The 15,260-nt window shown below is 37.5% G+C and overlaps 1 protein-coding gene across 8 annotated transcripts in view; it reads right to left on the bottom strand.

Annotated features, from left to right (window-relative positions):
- CLCN3 (chloride voltage-gated channel 3) overlaps positions 1–15,260 on the bottom strand; it is a 95,278-nt gene that overhangs the window by 20,748 nt on the left and 59,270 nt on the right. For all 8 annotated transcript variants that reach the window (XM_080674087.1, XM_080674084.1, XM_080674089.1 and 5 more), the window contains 5 exons: positions 11,642–11,799; positions 8,531–8,630; positions 6,539–6,726; positions 5,613–5,735; positions 4,044–4,250 (listed from right to left, as the gene is read on the bottom strand). In XM_080674087.1, coding sequence (XP_080530213.1) covers positions 4,044–4,250; positions 5,613–5,735; positions 6,539–6,726; positions 8,531–8,630; positions 11,642–11,799 — 776 coding nt within the window. The remainder of the gene's footprint in view (positions 1–4,043; positions 4,251–5,612; positions 5,736–6,538; positions 6,727–8,530; positions 8,631–11,641; positions 11,800–15,260) is intronic.

Genomic DNA, 15,260 nt, shown 5'->3' with positions numbered 1-15,260 from the left:
CTGAACCAAACTGGCTAGGGGTGTTTACTTATTTTTAAATAGGATATAATTTCTTCGTATTTTAGAGCTGTGTCATCTACATATATAAAAGGCTAAGTGTCCGACTGTACATCCATCTGACCGTCCAACCAACTGACCGGCAGGTACATATGAGGCGCACTGGCAATTTAAAAATAAACATTGACTCGTGCATGTGCAATACATATAAAGCTCTCAGCGCCAATCACACGCATGTTTTAATTTTATAATACTATATTATATATACTATTTTGACATGTAATTTTTTGTAGTAACATAATTACCGCACAAATCTTCTAATTAATTTCCTTGCAATGTGCATGCATCCGTGCACCGGGCCCCTAGTAATTAATAATTGCCTTAGTCCAAATCCTAGTAAAATATCCAGGGAACTTAAAAACTACTGAGTTTCCCTATGTTTTCACTACCCTAAGTCCTCTGAAAATACTGCCACTACCAGTATGGAGAGCCTTCAGCACAAACAATGGCTGCCCCTTAGGATACAGCCTCACCAGCCAGAACCCACATAATAAACTCTCTTATGGATCTTCTCTGCAATTCCTGGTCTGTCACTTGGACACTCCCCAAATCCCACCAGTGTGAAGCCAACTACACATTGGGCATCTATCTCTAATTGCTTTTCTAAGAGTCTTTATTCTTTTCACTACTTTAGTAAATATTTGAGGCTACCAAAACATTTCTTCAAATGCTCAATTTTTACATTTCTGAAAAAAAAATTAGAAATCATCAAAATTAAATTGTAAATGATTAAGAGTACAAACTATATAGTCAGACTACTGTTTGGTAAGTTAAAAATAAACAAGTATGTGTTTTAATTAAATCGTATCTGGCTTTAAGAATACAGACTTTGTTTAGGGAAGAAGTGTGAGAAAATTCAACTTACAATTTGTTTTGTTTTTCCCATTAATGGAACTGAAGACAACATATTTACCTGACTTTTCTAATTCTACATTTAATAAAATATAATTTTACAATCAAACTAACACCCATACACCTATAACACACATTTTAATCTCTTCAATAAGTATTTAAGAATCATTTAATTAAAAAATGTCAAAGAAGTGGATATAGGAAGAAAGACAAAATATGAGGCTTTAATGCTTTCATTAACAAATACCCTAACAAGTAAACTCTAGACCAGCCGTGGGCAAACTACGGCCCGCGGGCTGGATCTGGCCTGTTCGGCTGTTCTATCCGGCCCGCAGAGCTGAAAGACCGTACCCTTTTATGTAATGATGTTTACTTTGAATTTATATTAGTTCACACAAACACTCCATCCATGCTTTTGTTCCGGCCCTCCGGTCCAGTTTAAGAACCCATTGTGGCCCTCGAGTCAAAAAGTTTGCCCACCCCTGCTCTAGACATTTATATACTAAGGTGACAGAATAAACTTGTCATAAACATTATTAAAATTCAGATGAATTAAATTTCTATAACATTTTCTAATTAATTACATTTTTCACTTATAATCTACACGAATAAAAGAGAAATATGCAAATTGACTGTACCTCTGCTACGCCCACAAGCCACGCCCACCAGCCAATCAGGAGCGAGTATGCAAATTAACCCAACCAAGTTGGCTGCAGCAGGAGGCTTGGGTTTCCCCAGCAATGGAGGAAGCCAAGCTTCCCGCAGCCCTAGCCAGCCTTGGCCTCCATTCAAGGCTACAAAGTTTCAATTATAGAAGATAAATAAATCCTATATACTTGCTTCCAGCCGGCCCTAGCCTCTGCTCAAGGAGGCGCTGGAAAAAAAAAAAAAAGAAAAAAAAAAAAAGGAGGGGCTGGGACCTTGGGTTGCCATGGGGTGATTAGGCCAGGATGGGACAGCATGGGCCGTTGGGGGTAAGCAGACCAGCAGGGGGGCCAGTTGGGGATGAGCAGGCCGTCAGTGGGGGTCAGTTGCAGGTGATCAGGACAGCAGGGGGGGGGGCAGTTTGGAGTGAGCAGGCCAGCAGGGGAGGGGGGCAGTTGGGGATGAGCAGGCCAGTGGGGAGGGAAGGTGGGGGCAAGCAGGCCAGCAGGGGGGGGCAGTTGAGGGTGAGCAGGCCAACAGGGGGGGTGCAGTTGGGTTTGATCAGGCTGGCGGGGGGCATTTGGGGGCGAGCAGGCTGGCAGCAGGGGGCAGTTGGGGGCGAGCAGGCCGGCAGGCAGAGTGGTTAGGGGCAATCAGGCAGGCAGGCAGGCAGGTGAGTGGTTAGGAGCCAGCAGTCCCAGATTGTGAGAGGGATGTCCGACTGCCTGTTTAAGGCCCGATCTCTGTAAACCGGCAGTAGGACATCCTTCAAGGGGTCCCAGATTGGAGAGGGTGCAGGCTGGGCTGAGGAACACCACCTCTGTGGATGAATTTCGTGCACCGGGCCTCTAGTGAATAAATAAAAATGTAAATCTTACCCCCAAAATGTCATGATACAATAGCAAGTAAAAAAACTGAACTGAGGAGATGAATGCTATAGTTTCATTTAACCACTAACTTACCCTAGTATAGTTTAGGTTTTGTTTTGAGAAGACATAAACACATGTCCACACAGTCGTAGTAGTAGTAGTAGTAGTAGTAGTAGTAGTAGTAATAGTAGTAGGGTAGTTAAGAGTATAGACTTTAGAATGGAAGAAAAATAAATTTTAATCCACACTCTGACACGTAATCTTGGGCAAATTAGCCAAGATTTAGTTTAGTTACCTATCTATAAATGAGAATAATAATGCCATGTTAATAGGATTATCATGGGATTGAATTTTAAGGTGCAAGTAAAGAATCTGACATAAAACCAGATACACAGTAAGTAATCAATAACAATGTTAGTTATCCTAATTACATAACAGTGATTTTCAACCAGTGTGCCATGAGAATTTTTAAAACATGCAACACCTAACTATTTAGTCAGGGATACTGGCCTCTTTTCCCTTTTGTCAAATAAAAATATGACAACAGCCAATACAATAGCCTTCTGGTGTGAATGAATCAAAATTATACCTATTTTTTGTCAGATTGGCAAAATATGTATTTTTTGGTGTGCTGCAGAATTTTAATAATTAGTTCATGTGAGCTGTGAGATGAAAAAGGTAGAAAATCGCTGTTATACAGGACAGTACTGAAGTCACAATTATCATCCAGAGATAGAGCAATGATGCTCTGAAATGTTCCACTTTTAGACTACTGCCAATGTAAGGACGTTTCAGTGCTAGCATTAAAATGAACTGGAATTATTTCAATTGAGGAATTAAATAGTTTGATAAAAATACTCTACTTTTTTCATTGTAGTATAAAACACAACAGGCTGAAAGCTCCTCCTATGCTAGGGCCAGAAACCCCTGAATTCTCAATATTTAATGAGATATAAAATACTGTACACCATCTAGAACTGCAGATTAGACTGGGAAAACAGGATGGGATTGGACCTCCCAAGTTTAGAGCTAACACAGAAGATCCCAGGAGCCTACCTTCCTCCTAAAAGACATCCAGAGCAATCTAGAAACACCAGGGAAACTCTATAATCTGTAAAGTTTAAAGACCACCTGGATGATCTCAGGCTGGTCTTTAAAAAAATGGCAAAAGAAACTTCCCTAACAGCTGAATAAAAAGGAGTTCCTACATCTTTAATGTAAATCTGATTTAAACCTTAGGCGGTCTAGAGGCCCTCAGAACTTCCCCCTGGTGCCAGACAGCTCTCTGCAGATGACACACACGCCCACTGGCATCAGACACTTCAGGAAAACACAGCTGTTAATATTTCCAACCCTGGAGAAATACTGATGTTGAGAGAGAAGAGTAAAATAATACTACATTTGAGAAACACTTCAGAGGAGAGGTGTAAGGCAAAGCAATTAGCGATTATTCACAAAAAGAGAAAGAAGCAAACAATTTTCCCTTTGTAATTTTAATCTGAACACAAAATGTATCCAAAAAGTAGAGTAAATGTGATTTTTACACTAGAAAATTCTTCAACTGAATTAAGTGTATATGACAGATATTTATATGTCAAATAAACTAGAAAAGACACTTACCTCCCTTTTTTTAGCTTCATTTGTGCTGTACTTTGGGAAGAGGTAGGAAAAAATATTTCCACAACAACAGGCAACATGTACCAGGGGACCTTCTTTTCCTAAACTCAATCCTGACGCCACAGCCAGTACTAATGTGATGGTTTTAATCATTAAAGTCCATTTTCCCAAGTAACCTCTGATGATGAATCCACTCAAAATAGTTTTAATCTACAAAGGAAAGATTAAGGCAGATTAATATCCTTTAAAAAGAACCATGAGAATTTAACTAACTTAAGTGACTCTCTTATTTTACTCAGAATACCACCTCATAAATTTTGGTGGACTATGAATTTACAATTAATTTTTCAAAAGCTTTAACTAATATGCTACATATAATAAATTTATATCATATTCTAACACTGTTCCCAAGCAAGGATAGAAGGCAACCCTATCTCACAAACAAAACTAAAATATTAGGCCACATTCAAAGGAATACAGACCTTAATACAAGATAATTACAAACCAGAAAAAGACAAATTTGAGTATTTGTTGTAGAAATATAATATAGTTAGATACATTTCAGACATTCTGTGTCAGAAATAAAGATATTATGCCTTCTCAGTGTCCTATAATTATGTGTAATATTTACCTACACGTTAAGAAGTGACAACTGTTAAATACTGTATGATATTGCTCCTTATTGAAGATATTCTTAATAGACTTTGAAAATCACTACAATTTAGTGTTTACAAGAAATGCACTAGAAAAGTGGTAAATTATTTAACACAGAAAAATACAAAGGGGAAAGAAATGAGTTGATATGATGTTCAATCCTAACTATAGCCTCCTTTACTGTTGATAAACAATAAAACACTAAAGTTTGTGCTACTGACTCACTATGACCCAATGTTTATTTTAAAGTATAAAATGGTTATAAATATTATCTGCCAAATTCAAGAATTAACTTATTTAATTAAGTTATATTTATATAGAGAGAATGAATGTATTTAAATCTAAACATCAATTAATCTATCAAATAACTTCAGGCTACAAGGTATTTCTTCAGGTTCTTGGGATCTAAGTAAGTCTCAGGCTATTTGTTTAGCCATGTGATAAATTAGTGTTAAGAAAAAAAAAAAAAATCAACCTCCAAGGTAAATGGTGAAATGACTATAGGGCAGAATTTCTTTCAATGTCTACAATAAGCTTACATTTTTTCAACTTTTCTTTTTTGTTTTTAAATGTATTTTTATTGATTTCAGAGAGGAAAGGAGAGGAAGAGAGAGAGAGAAACATCAATGATGAGAGATAATCATTGATCGGCTGCCTCCTGCAGGCCCCCACTGGGGATGGAGCCAGCAACCTTGGGCATGTGCCCTTGACTGAAATCGAACCTGGGACCCTTGTCTGCAGACTGACGCTCTGCCCACTGAACCAAACCAGCTAGAGCTAAACTTTTCTTTTTTTTATATTACAAACAAACCATGTCCCCCCCAAAAAACAACTACTTTCCCTAGAAGCAAGAAAGATAAGCATCATAACAATTACTAAATGTTTAAGGATACTAGTACTAAGTATTGCATAGCTTACCTCTGGAATTCCAGAGCCACAGGCATATGGAGCAAATACCTTTACCAAAGAAACAGCAAGAAAGGCAAAACTCAAGGCCCAGAAGATGTACATTATGTAGTTCATGATGTAAGAGCCAGGACCCTATAAAGCAAACAGTTCAGTAGTATGAGTTTAATTTACAATGCACCACTAATGCAAGTGCCTCATAAGGAATGGGTAAAACTTGTAAAGGCTCCTGTTTACTTCCACAATAATAAAAGCTTTACAGGAACAGGAACAAACATTTAGGTAGAAACCGAAAACGTATTTGTATCTATCCCAAGGAGCCTTAGTCTTATTGTGCAGAGCCTCAGCTATACTTTAATCTCTAAAATTCAGCTATAGCAAATTTTTAAAAACATATCATATATGATCCTGTAACATGTTATATAATATTCTAACTCCTAAAATGTTCATTATAGAACATCAAGAACAGGATAATCACACTTCAATACTGTAATGCCATGAAGAAAAATCTATGGATTTCTCTAAGATATCTCCAGTTAGGCCTTATTTTCCTAAAGTTTTTGATAATTCATACTTCCCAAATAATTGTGATGTAATATATGTTAAGCAGTTGTAGTAACCTGACTTCATGACAACTTTCTGTGGTTACACAGATCCTACTGCACTTCTTTTCTACAATAAGAAATATATTTCACATCATAGCCCAGTAGACTCATATGTGACTGTGTAATTAATATAAGAGCTTCTTGAAACAATACTTATATTTTACTTGCTGTAAAGTAGCCTCATATTTTTCATTCTATCCTATTATATTTCTTTTTTTCCCTTTAACGCAGGTTGCAATCATCTAATATGTGGTTAACTCTATAATTAAATGAATTTGGAGACTCATTTCTCTACAGCAATTATTAATTCATCTTGAGACAAAGAAGACTTACCTCTGCTTGACCTATGATTAACTCTGCCCATGTTTTCCACTGTGGACATTTATCCCTCTCCTCAAATGTTGTTTCACTAGATCCCCAACAACACTGTTCATGGTTGTACCACAAAGCATTAAAGCAAATGCCTTCCTTTAGGTCAGTCATCCAATCAGCAGCAATGTCTATTAATCCAGCCAATGCCCCTATAAAAACAAGTAGGAGGTGGTAAAAAATTAAGTTCATTTTGGGGAGTTAAGAACCATCAAGTTAAAAAAGCCAAGGAAAATAGGAGACTCCCTACAAATAAAGGGTCATATAGGTAATATAATGTGAATTTAAGATTTTCAAATTTTCATTATCTTAAGTTCATACTACTTTTTAAAAACTGTAAATTCCTATTCTTTAAAACTGTTGTTCTTTGTTTGAAATTAAAACTAGTTACATCATTCAAATTAATTGTGATTTTTTAAAAAGGTATTTAAAAGATACTAAAACATCTTCAAAAGACAGCTACCTGGCAGGAAGTTCACAAACCTGGTTACTGAAGTCAGAGTTTTTAGTAGTATGTTTCAATCCAAAAGTTAACAGAATTAATTTAATGTCCATTAGAAATAATTAGTGAAACTCCTAGCATTAATTAATTACTGTGATAGATTTTCATTTCTTTCTTAAATAACAAAAGATCAAATACATCAAGATCATTTACTGCCAGAATACAAAAAAATACACAAATTTATGGCCAAAATCTAGGTCCTTTTCACCATATAAAAAGATCCATGAGTCATAATTCTTATGCATGTCAATTAGAGATATCAGTAGTTCCCTCTATTATGCACACAAATTTTAAATTTTTCTCATGCTCTTCTGGACATAATCTTCCACGGTGGAAGCTGAAAGTCATTAAAACAGTCCTTAATGTTCGTTTTCAGATCTTCAATGCTATTCTTAAAAATCTCACACATATGGACTTTGTGGTTACTCTAGCATGGTGGTTAAAAGTGTAGGCTCTTGAACTAAACTGCGTGAATTTTAATCTGCTTGGCCATTTATTTCTTATATGACCTCTGTCTGTGCTTCAGTCCCCTCATCTGTAAAATGGTGATAACAATAACACATATACCAGAGATTTTCAACCAGTGTGCTGCAAGAATTTTTAAAACATGCAATACCTGACTATTTAGTCAGGGGCACTGACCTCTTTTCCCTTACACTGTCAAATAAAAAAAAGTGACAACAGCCAACACAATAGCTGTATGGTGTGAATGAATCTAAAGTATACCTATTTTTGCCTTGGCTGGCATGCTCAGTCGTTAGAGCATTGGCCTGTGCACCAGAGTGCACGTGGTTTGATTTCCAGTCAGAGGCATGTACCTGGGTTGTGGGTTCGCTCCCACCCCAGTTGATGTGTCTCTCTCACTTCAGTGTTTCTCTCTCTCTCCACCTTCCCTCCCGCCCTCCCCCTCTGAAAAAGCAATGTAAAATATCCTCAGTTGAGAATTAACAACAACAATAAAATTATACCTATTTTTGTCAGATCAACAAAAAATACATTTTTGCTGTGCCACAGAATTTTAGTAATCAGTTTATGTGTGCCATGATATGAAAAAGGTTGAAAATCACTGGCATATACCATAGAATTGTATGAGGTTTACATAAACATAAAGCTTTTAGAGCAGTGTATGACACATAGGAAGCACTCAATAAATATTAGTTAGTTATTATGAAGTTAACTTTAAAAGATATTTTACTGATCATCTGGTCCAAACCATGTACTTTACAGATACAGAAACTGAACCCAGAAAGATTTAAAAAATTGGATAGAGCCAAAACTAGACTCAGAAGCCTCCTGCCTTCTAGTCTTGTGTTTAAGAAGATTTTTGGAAAAAAGAAACAAAATAAAAATGATTTTAAAAAATCCAACAATACCTAAAAAAAAATTGTGGAAAGGAGAGAGACCTATTTATTGTTCTGTTAACCAGAAAAGGACGGCATAAAAAGTTTCCTTACCGGATGCCAATCCTGTCAGTGTTACCACTAGCCATCCAGACCACGCATCATACAAGCTTTTTGTCATTTCCCATGCTGATTCTTTCTTTTTGCTGTTGATCTGAAATTAGAAATGCTTACGCTTTATTTTCAAACTATGACTAGAAGCCACAATCCTAAAATCTAACAATTTTCTCAGTTATTATACACAGGACAGTACTTTCTACACTAAATAATGGGAAAGGTGAGTTTGGGGTGGAACCACTATCAGTTGCTATACCTGTAAACCAATGATAAACATTTACCCAGAGATACGTATTTTAATAAGAACCTCAGAATTTGAGCACAAAGGATCCACCCACAAACCATATAAAGTCTGACCCAGACTGGTCTAAACCATATCAAATTTAGCTGGTATGCATCTTTTATATTCACAGCAATAAGACATTAAAGCTTGAAATGTGGATCATTCCCTAGTCATTCTCTGCTCCTAGAACCTAAGTGGATTATTACATTCTTTAAAAGGTAAGGTCAGTGAATAACAGTTCCATGCCATTAATGTAGTACAAAACACTCATGTGAATAAAGGGACTATAAAAATATATTTACAGCCCTGGCTGGTTTGGCTCAGTGGATAGAGCGTCGGCCTGCGGACTGACGGGTCCCAGGTTCGATTCCGGCCAAGGGCACGTGCCTGGGTTGTAGGCTCCATCCCCAGTAGGGGTGTGCAGGAGACAGCTGATCAATGATTCTCTCTCATCATTGATGTTGCTATCTCTCTCTCCCTCTCCCTTCCTCTCTGAAATCAATAAAAATATTTTAAAAATAAATAAATAAATAAGTTTACAAATAAATGTATAGGTCTGTAAATATGCAGGAATGAAGACCTCCTATCCCACTGGCAGGTTCAGAGGCCCTCTTTTACCACTGTGTAAGGTAGATGTGTCCTCCACTGAATGTGGAGGAGGTGAGATTAGCATGGTGTTAACAGGTTTGATTTCCAGATCTCACTAAGACACAAGAAGCCAAGTCTTCCTCTCTTAGTAAGCATGCACTTCTAAACCTAAACCCGTTTTACTAGGATTGCTGCTTTAAAAAGCCATATTCTAGAAAGACATGTACCATCCAACTCCTCTCATATGTAGACTCTAATGAACAAAATCAACTAACAAGCAAAAAAAACACAGATTCATACATAGAGAGCAGGATGACAGCTGGGGGGTGGAGGGCTGAGAAGGGGTAGAGGGATTGAACAAAAAAGAAAGAAAAAAACTCATGGACACAACAGAGTGTTGATTACTGGGGGAGGGGTTGAGTGGGGGAGGTTGGAGGAGGGTATGAGGAGATAAATGGTGGTGGACAGAGACTTGATTTGGGATGGTGAACACACAATATAGTACAGATGATGTGTTATGGAACTGTGCACCTGAAACCTGTATAATTTTGTTAGCCAGTGTCACCCCAATAAATTCAATAAAAAGGGGAAAAAAGCCATATTCTAGAAACTACATTACTACCAGCACAGAGATAAAATTGGCTAAGAAAAAGGGGCGGGGGAGAAATATCCTATGAGTAGGACTTTAGTGCTCAACTGTCCCATAGGAGGGCACCAGCGAGAACTTTATATGTATCGCGCATATGCGAGTCAACTTAGCCTTTTATATAGATAGAATAAACTTGCTTAATTAGACCTGCTTTCTGATTTAGCTAAACTTTTTCCAGCCCAGTGAAGCACCCCAACTTCTCTTTCAGGTCACTGTCAGCAACACGGCAGTAAATAACAACACGAAGCAGATTATTATTGTAGATCATGCAGGGAGAACAAAGGGTAAAATATTTAACTGTAGCAGTGTTTAACTATATTCTGCGCAGTGAGAAAACCCGAAGTCATTTTCAAGTTCCACATTTTTCTTACTTCTTTTCATTCGGGTCAAGTTTCTAAACCTCTGTTTTCCAGCTAATGAAAATAAGATTCTACTGAGTCTCCTATCTACCTTCTCCAGGACTTCCATGAGGATCAAATGAGATGAGGCAAGAGAAAACACTTCACAGACATTTAGTTAAACTGTAAAATGTCTGCACCTGGCTATAAAGCAAGTCGGGTTCCTGGGCTGAAGAAACTCCAAGGACGCTAGTCGCTAGGGAGAGGAAGCCAGGCATTGCTACGTGACGTCATTACCTGGCACCCACAGCCACTGTTTCCAGGTTGGGCTGGGCTGTGGGCTGCATTTTGCACCATGGGGACTCAGCAGCATTGGCTGCAATTTGGTGGGGTGTCGCTCTGGGGTGGTGGTGGGGCCAGTATCCCATTTGGGGGAAGCCAAATGTTTGTCTGTGGGCGCCAGGTCCGCGGTGCCGTTTCTTTGTAAATGGCCAGTGCGCATCTTGACAGCTTCTGCATTGAGCGTCTGCCCTCTGGTGGTCAGTGCGTGTCATAGCTACCAGTCAGACGGTTGGACGGACACTTAAGACTTTGATATATATATAGATTGCAGACTCCAAAGTTACAAAGGGCTTTTTGGAATTCGAAATTTTGCGGTGAAAGAGATTTCTTTCTATCTCTTTTTTTTTAAATGTATTTTTGGATTACATTATACCAGTAAGTCACAACTCATAACAAGAAAGATCCATAAGTTGTACTCTTCAATAAAAGCCACTTTTTTTGAATAGCGATTTATTACAACACTCAATATCAATTTGAGAAACATTTCAGAATTTAAAAACTGAGAAAAGAGATAAGAGAGCAATACTGCATAAAACTACGTCCCCAGAAAGTAATTACTTTTGAATAATGAGAATTATGTAACGTTTCCTGTTTTGCCATAGCTGCTGTGCTGATCAAAGCCCAAAATCATGCTGACTTCCAAATCTTGAACTTGACTTGATCTTCCCTCCTCATGGGCCCTGTTTTCCTTTTCCTTTCTATTTTGTCTTAGTACACACTTTTTAATTTTATTTTAAGATACCTCAAATCCTTTCTGGAAAGATATGGGGTATAAATAAACTAAAAAAATGCTTAAAATTACTTTAATGTATAACATATATTTTGACAGTCAGAGATCATTGGCAGAAATATATAATTAAAGGATCTAATTATGTACTATATTTTTTTAAATGACTGAAAATACTTACCCGTCTATGCCTTTCTCTGTCTTTACATTTCTCTCGGACCCAATCAATAGTATGGAAATCATCATATGTACCAACGCCTGGAATTGGTTCATCCAAAAGATCGAGTAAATGTGTAGAACTGTTAATGCTGCCTCCATTTGTCATTGTGTAATGAGTTCCTATAAACAAAAGAGGAACAATGATTATGTTTTATGAGAAACAATGGTGAACTATGTAACCTTCTTAGAAGTTCATTAGTAATAGTATCACTACAAATCATTACAATAAAATAGAGAAATTAAGAAAATGACTCAAATTAAGAAAAAATTATGTAAAATTTGGAAATAACACAAAGTGATTATGGCATGTCCTTTTTTTAAAAAAATATATTTTTATTGATTTCAGAGAGGGAGAGAGAGAGAGAAACATCAATGATTAGAGAGAATCATTGATCAGCTGCCTCCTGCATGCCCCCAGCTAGAGATCAAGCTCCCAACCCGGGCATGTGCCCTTGACTGGAATCAAACCTGGGACCCTTCAGTCCGCAGGCCAATGCTAGCCATTGAGCCAAACCAGCTAGGGCAGCCCTGGGCAAACTACGGCCTGTGGGCCGGATCCGGCCCGTTCGGCTGTTCTATCCGGCCCGCGGAGCCGAAAGAGCGGAGGGTTCTCTTGCTCTCCCCTCCGCTCCTTTACTTTGAATTTATATTAGTTCACACAAACACTCTATCCATGCTTTTGTTCCAGCCCTCTAGTCCAGTTTAAGAACCCATTGTGGCCCTCGAGTCAAAAAGTTTGCCCACCCCTGCTCTAGTCCAAGACAGCTAAGTAAGTTTGGACAAGTCATCTTTAAATGTTAAATATCCTATATAATAAAAGGGTAATATGCAAACTGACCCTAACTGCCGAATGACCGGGAACTACCTGTCACCATGATGCACACTGACCACCATGGAGCAGATAAGCAAAAAAGGGGGAGTGCCACTCAGCCAGAAGCCAGCTCATGACTGGCCAGAGCAGCCAGCGGTGGCAGGAGCTTCTCCTGCCTCCACGGCAGCACTAAGGATGTCTGACTAATGGCTTAGGCCTGCTTCCCTCTAAGCCGTTAGTTGGACATCCCCCAAGGGCTCCCAGGCTGCCAGAGGGATGTCTGACTGCCAGCTTAGGCCCAATCCCCTGGGAAGCGGGCCTAAGCCATCAGTCGGACATCCCCCAAGGGGTCCCAGATTGCAAGAGGGTGCAGGCCAGGCTGAGGGACTCCCCCCAAGTGCACAAATTTTCGTGCACCAGGCGTCTAGTCTTTATTATATATGCCATACCTTATAATAAAGACATATAAGTAAAGAAGCATTTGAAATTTTTCTAAAGCCCTAAAAACTTAGAAAAGCTGGTACACAATTTCAAATAGGTGATTTTAGCATAAATAATTACAAATTACATCTTTAAATTATGTAGCAGTAATGTAGTCTTTATACCAAAAGTAATAATCTAGAAGTGTGTCATTTTAATAGAAATAAAACTAATTGATAGAGAATATAGAGCAGCACTATACTAATGTTTAAACAAACATTGTAAAAATAAAACACAAGAAACCTGCTTATTTTACTGTATGACTTTAAGGCTTGCAGTCTGGTGATTAAAATGACTCATTCCCTTTTATTTACAGATAAACTATCATAAATGTTAAGTCACTTCACAAAACTATCATCTGGCAAAGCTAGAATCTGAACTTTCCCCAATCACAATAAACACTGCCTAGTTTAGAGCAACAGATTATCACAAATCAACTGGAGGGTGAAGGAAAGGGAGAGTTGCACAAAGTCACGTCAGTACTAAAAACTAATTTTATTACTGATAGAAGCCTGCAGGCTGCAAGTTCTGTTTCTTGATCATTCAAAGAGGCAGTAGGAACTAGCACTAATATAGAAAGGGTTAATATTTTAAAAAGTATAATGAATACTGAATATTGTTCTAATAAACTTAAATGTCTTTTACTTCTTTCTACCAGATAAAACAGGGTTTTCTCTTACCTTCCTACTCAATACATTTGAATGTTTGCCTTTGAAAGATGTAAAACTTCTAAAAGGAGAATAGTATATTGATTTCAGTGTTTTGGCAGAAGTACTCCAAGTATAAATAATTTATCGTTCTTTACCGAGGGTTTAAAAGCCCAATCCCTGCAATGGCCCATATGCTCATTCACATAAAACATATACTCTAAACCTTACACTTAAAGCTCAAGTACACCAGCTCTTTCTTTCTGCCTCTATCCTGATTTTATTCAGCGATTTCCACTTGGTAAAAGCTAACTAAAAGGCCACAAATTTTCTTAAGAGAAAGAACTGGAGAATGAATACGACAGTGTATAATATCTTGACAAATGTGAGACTCTCTGACTCTGCTTTCCATGTAACATTAAAACTGGCAGGGGAGAGGGAGGTAAAAGAGCAACCAAAGGACTTTTATGCATGCATATAAGCATAACCCATGGACACAGAACAGTAGGAGGGTGAGGGCATGTGCTGGGAGCTAGGAACGACCGGGGAGAGGTCAATGGGAGAAAAAGGAGACTCATGTAATACTTTAAACAATAAAAAATTTTAAAAAATAATTAAATAAGTAAACAAACAAAAACAAAAACAAAAAACTGGTAATTTTTAAAAAATGTTTTTGGAGGGAAGTGCCATAGGCCTCTACGGATTTCTGGTATGATAACATCACTTCTGTGGTACTCTGACCCAAAATGCATAAACTGAATTTTATGAGGAAAAACAAGACAAACCCAAATTGAGGGAAATTCTACAAAATAAATGGCTTGCGTTATTTGTCAAAGTCGTGAAAATCAAAGTTTGACAGAGGAACTGTTTTACATTAAAGGAAACTTATGGATTATTAGATCCTGGACCAGAAAAAGAAAGTTTTTTCTTCTATATAAAAGAATACAGTTGGACAACTGGCCAACGTGAAAATAACCTGTAGCTCAGATAACAGCACTAATCAATGCCAATTTTCTGATTTTGAAAATTGTACTGTGGCTATGTGTAAGGGAATGTCTTCTCATAAGGAAATACACACTAAAATATTTAGAAGTAAAAGTGCATTATGTCTGCATCTTATTCCCACATGGTTCAGGAAAAATATGTGGTGCCTATGTGTGTATATATATACTAGTATATATATTAATATGTATTATATATTACACAGATAATAGCATATATAATAGCAAGAGAAAGAACAAGAGACAGAATAAACTAATGTGGTAAACCTAACATTTCAGGAATCTGGGTAAAGGGTACACTATTTTTCAACATCTATAAGTCTGAACTTAAAAGAAAATATTATTTTAAGTGTACTTTGAAAAAATATTTTTTAAATGTATACTATGACATATTTTACAAACTTCAAATTCCCTCCCCACCATGTGCCCATATCTGGGTAGAATTTAAGAAACACGGACTACTGATCTTAATTATTACTCTTCTATGCAAAAAATACAAAACAAAATTTCTATACACTTAATGTGTACCCAACGCAATGTCATCAGCCCCAATAATAAGCATTTCCAAGCTGTTTGCACCAATGTAGGTGAATAGCAAAAAAGGCACATATTCCTCTGACAGACTTAAGAACTAGGAAGTAA

This window comes from Plecotus auritus (assembly GCF_963455305.1).
Source record: "Plecotus auritus genome assembly, chromosome: 6".
NCBI classification, from domain to species: domain Eukaryota; kingdom Metazoa; phylum Chordata; class Mammalia; order Chiroptera; family Vespertilionidae; genus Plecotus; species Plecotus auritus.
Note: the sequence above shows the minus strand (reverse complement) of the source record. Positions and strands in the feature narration are given on the sequence as shown.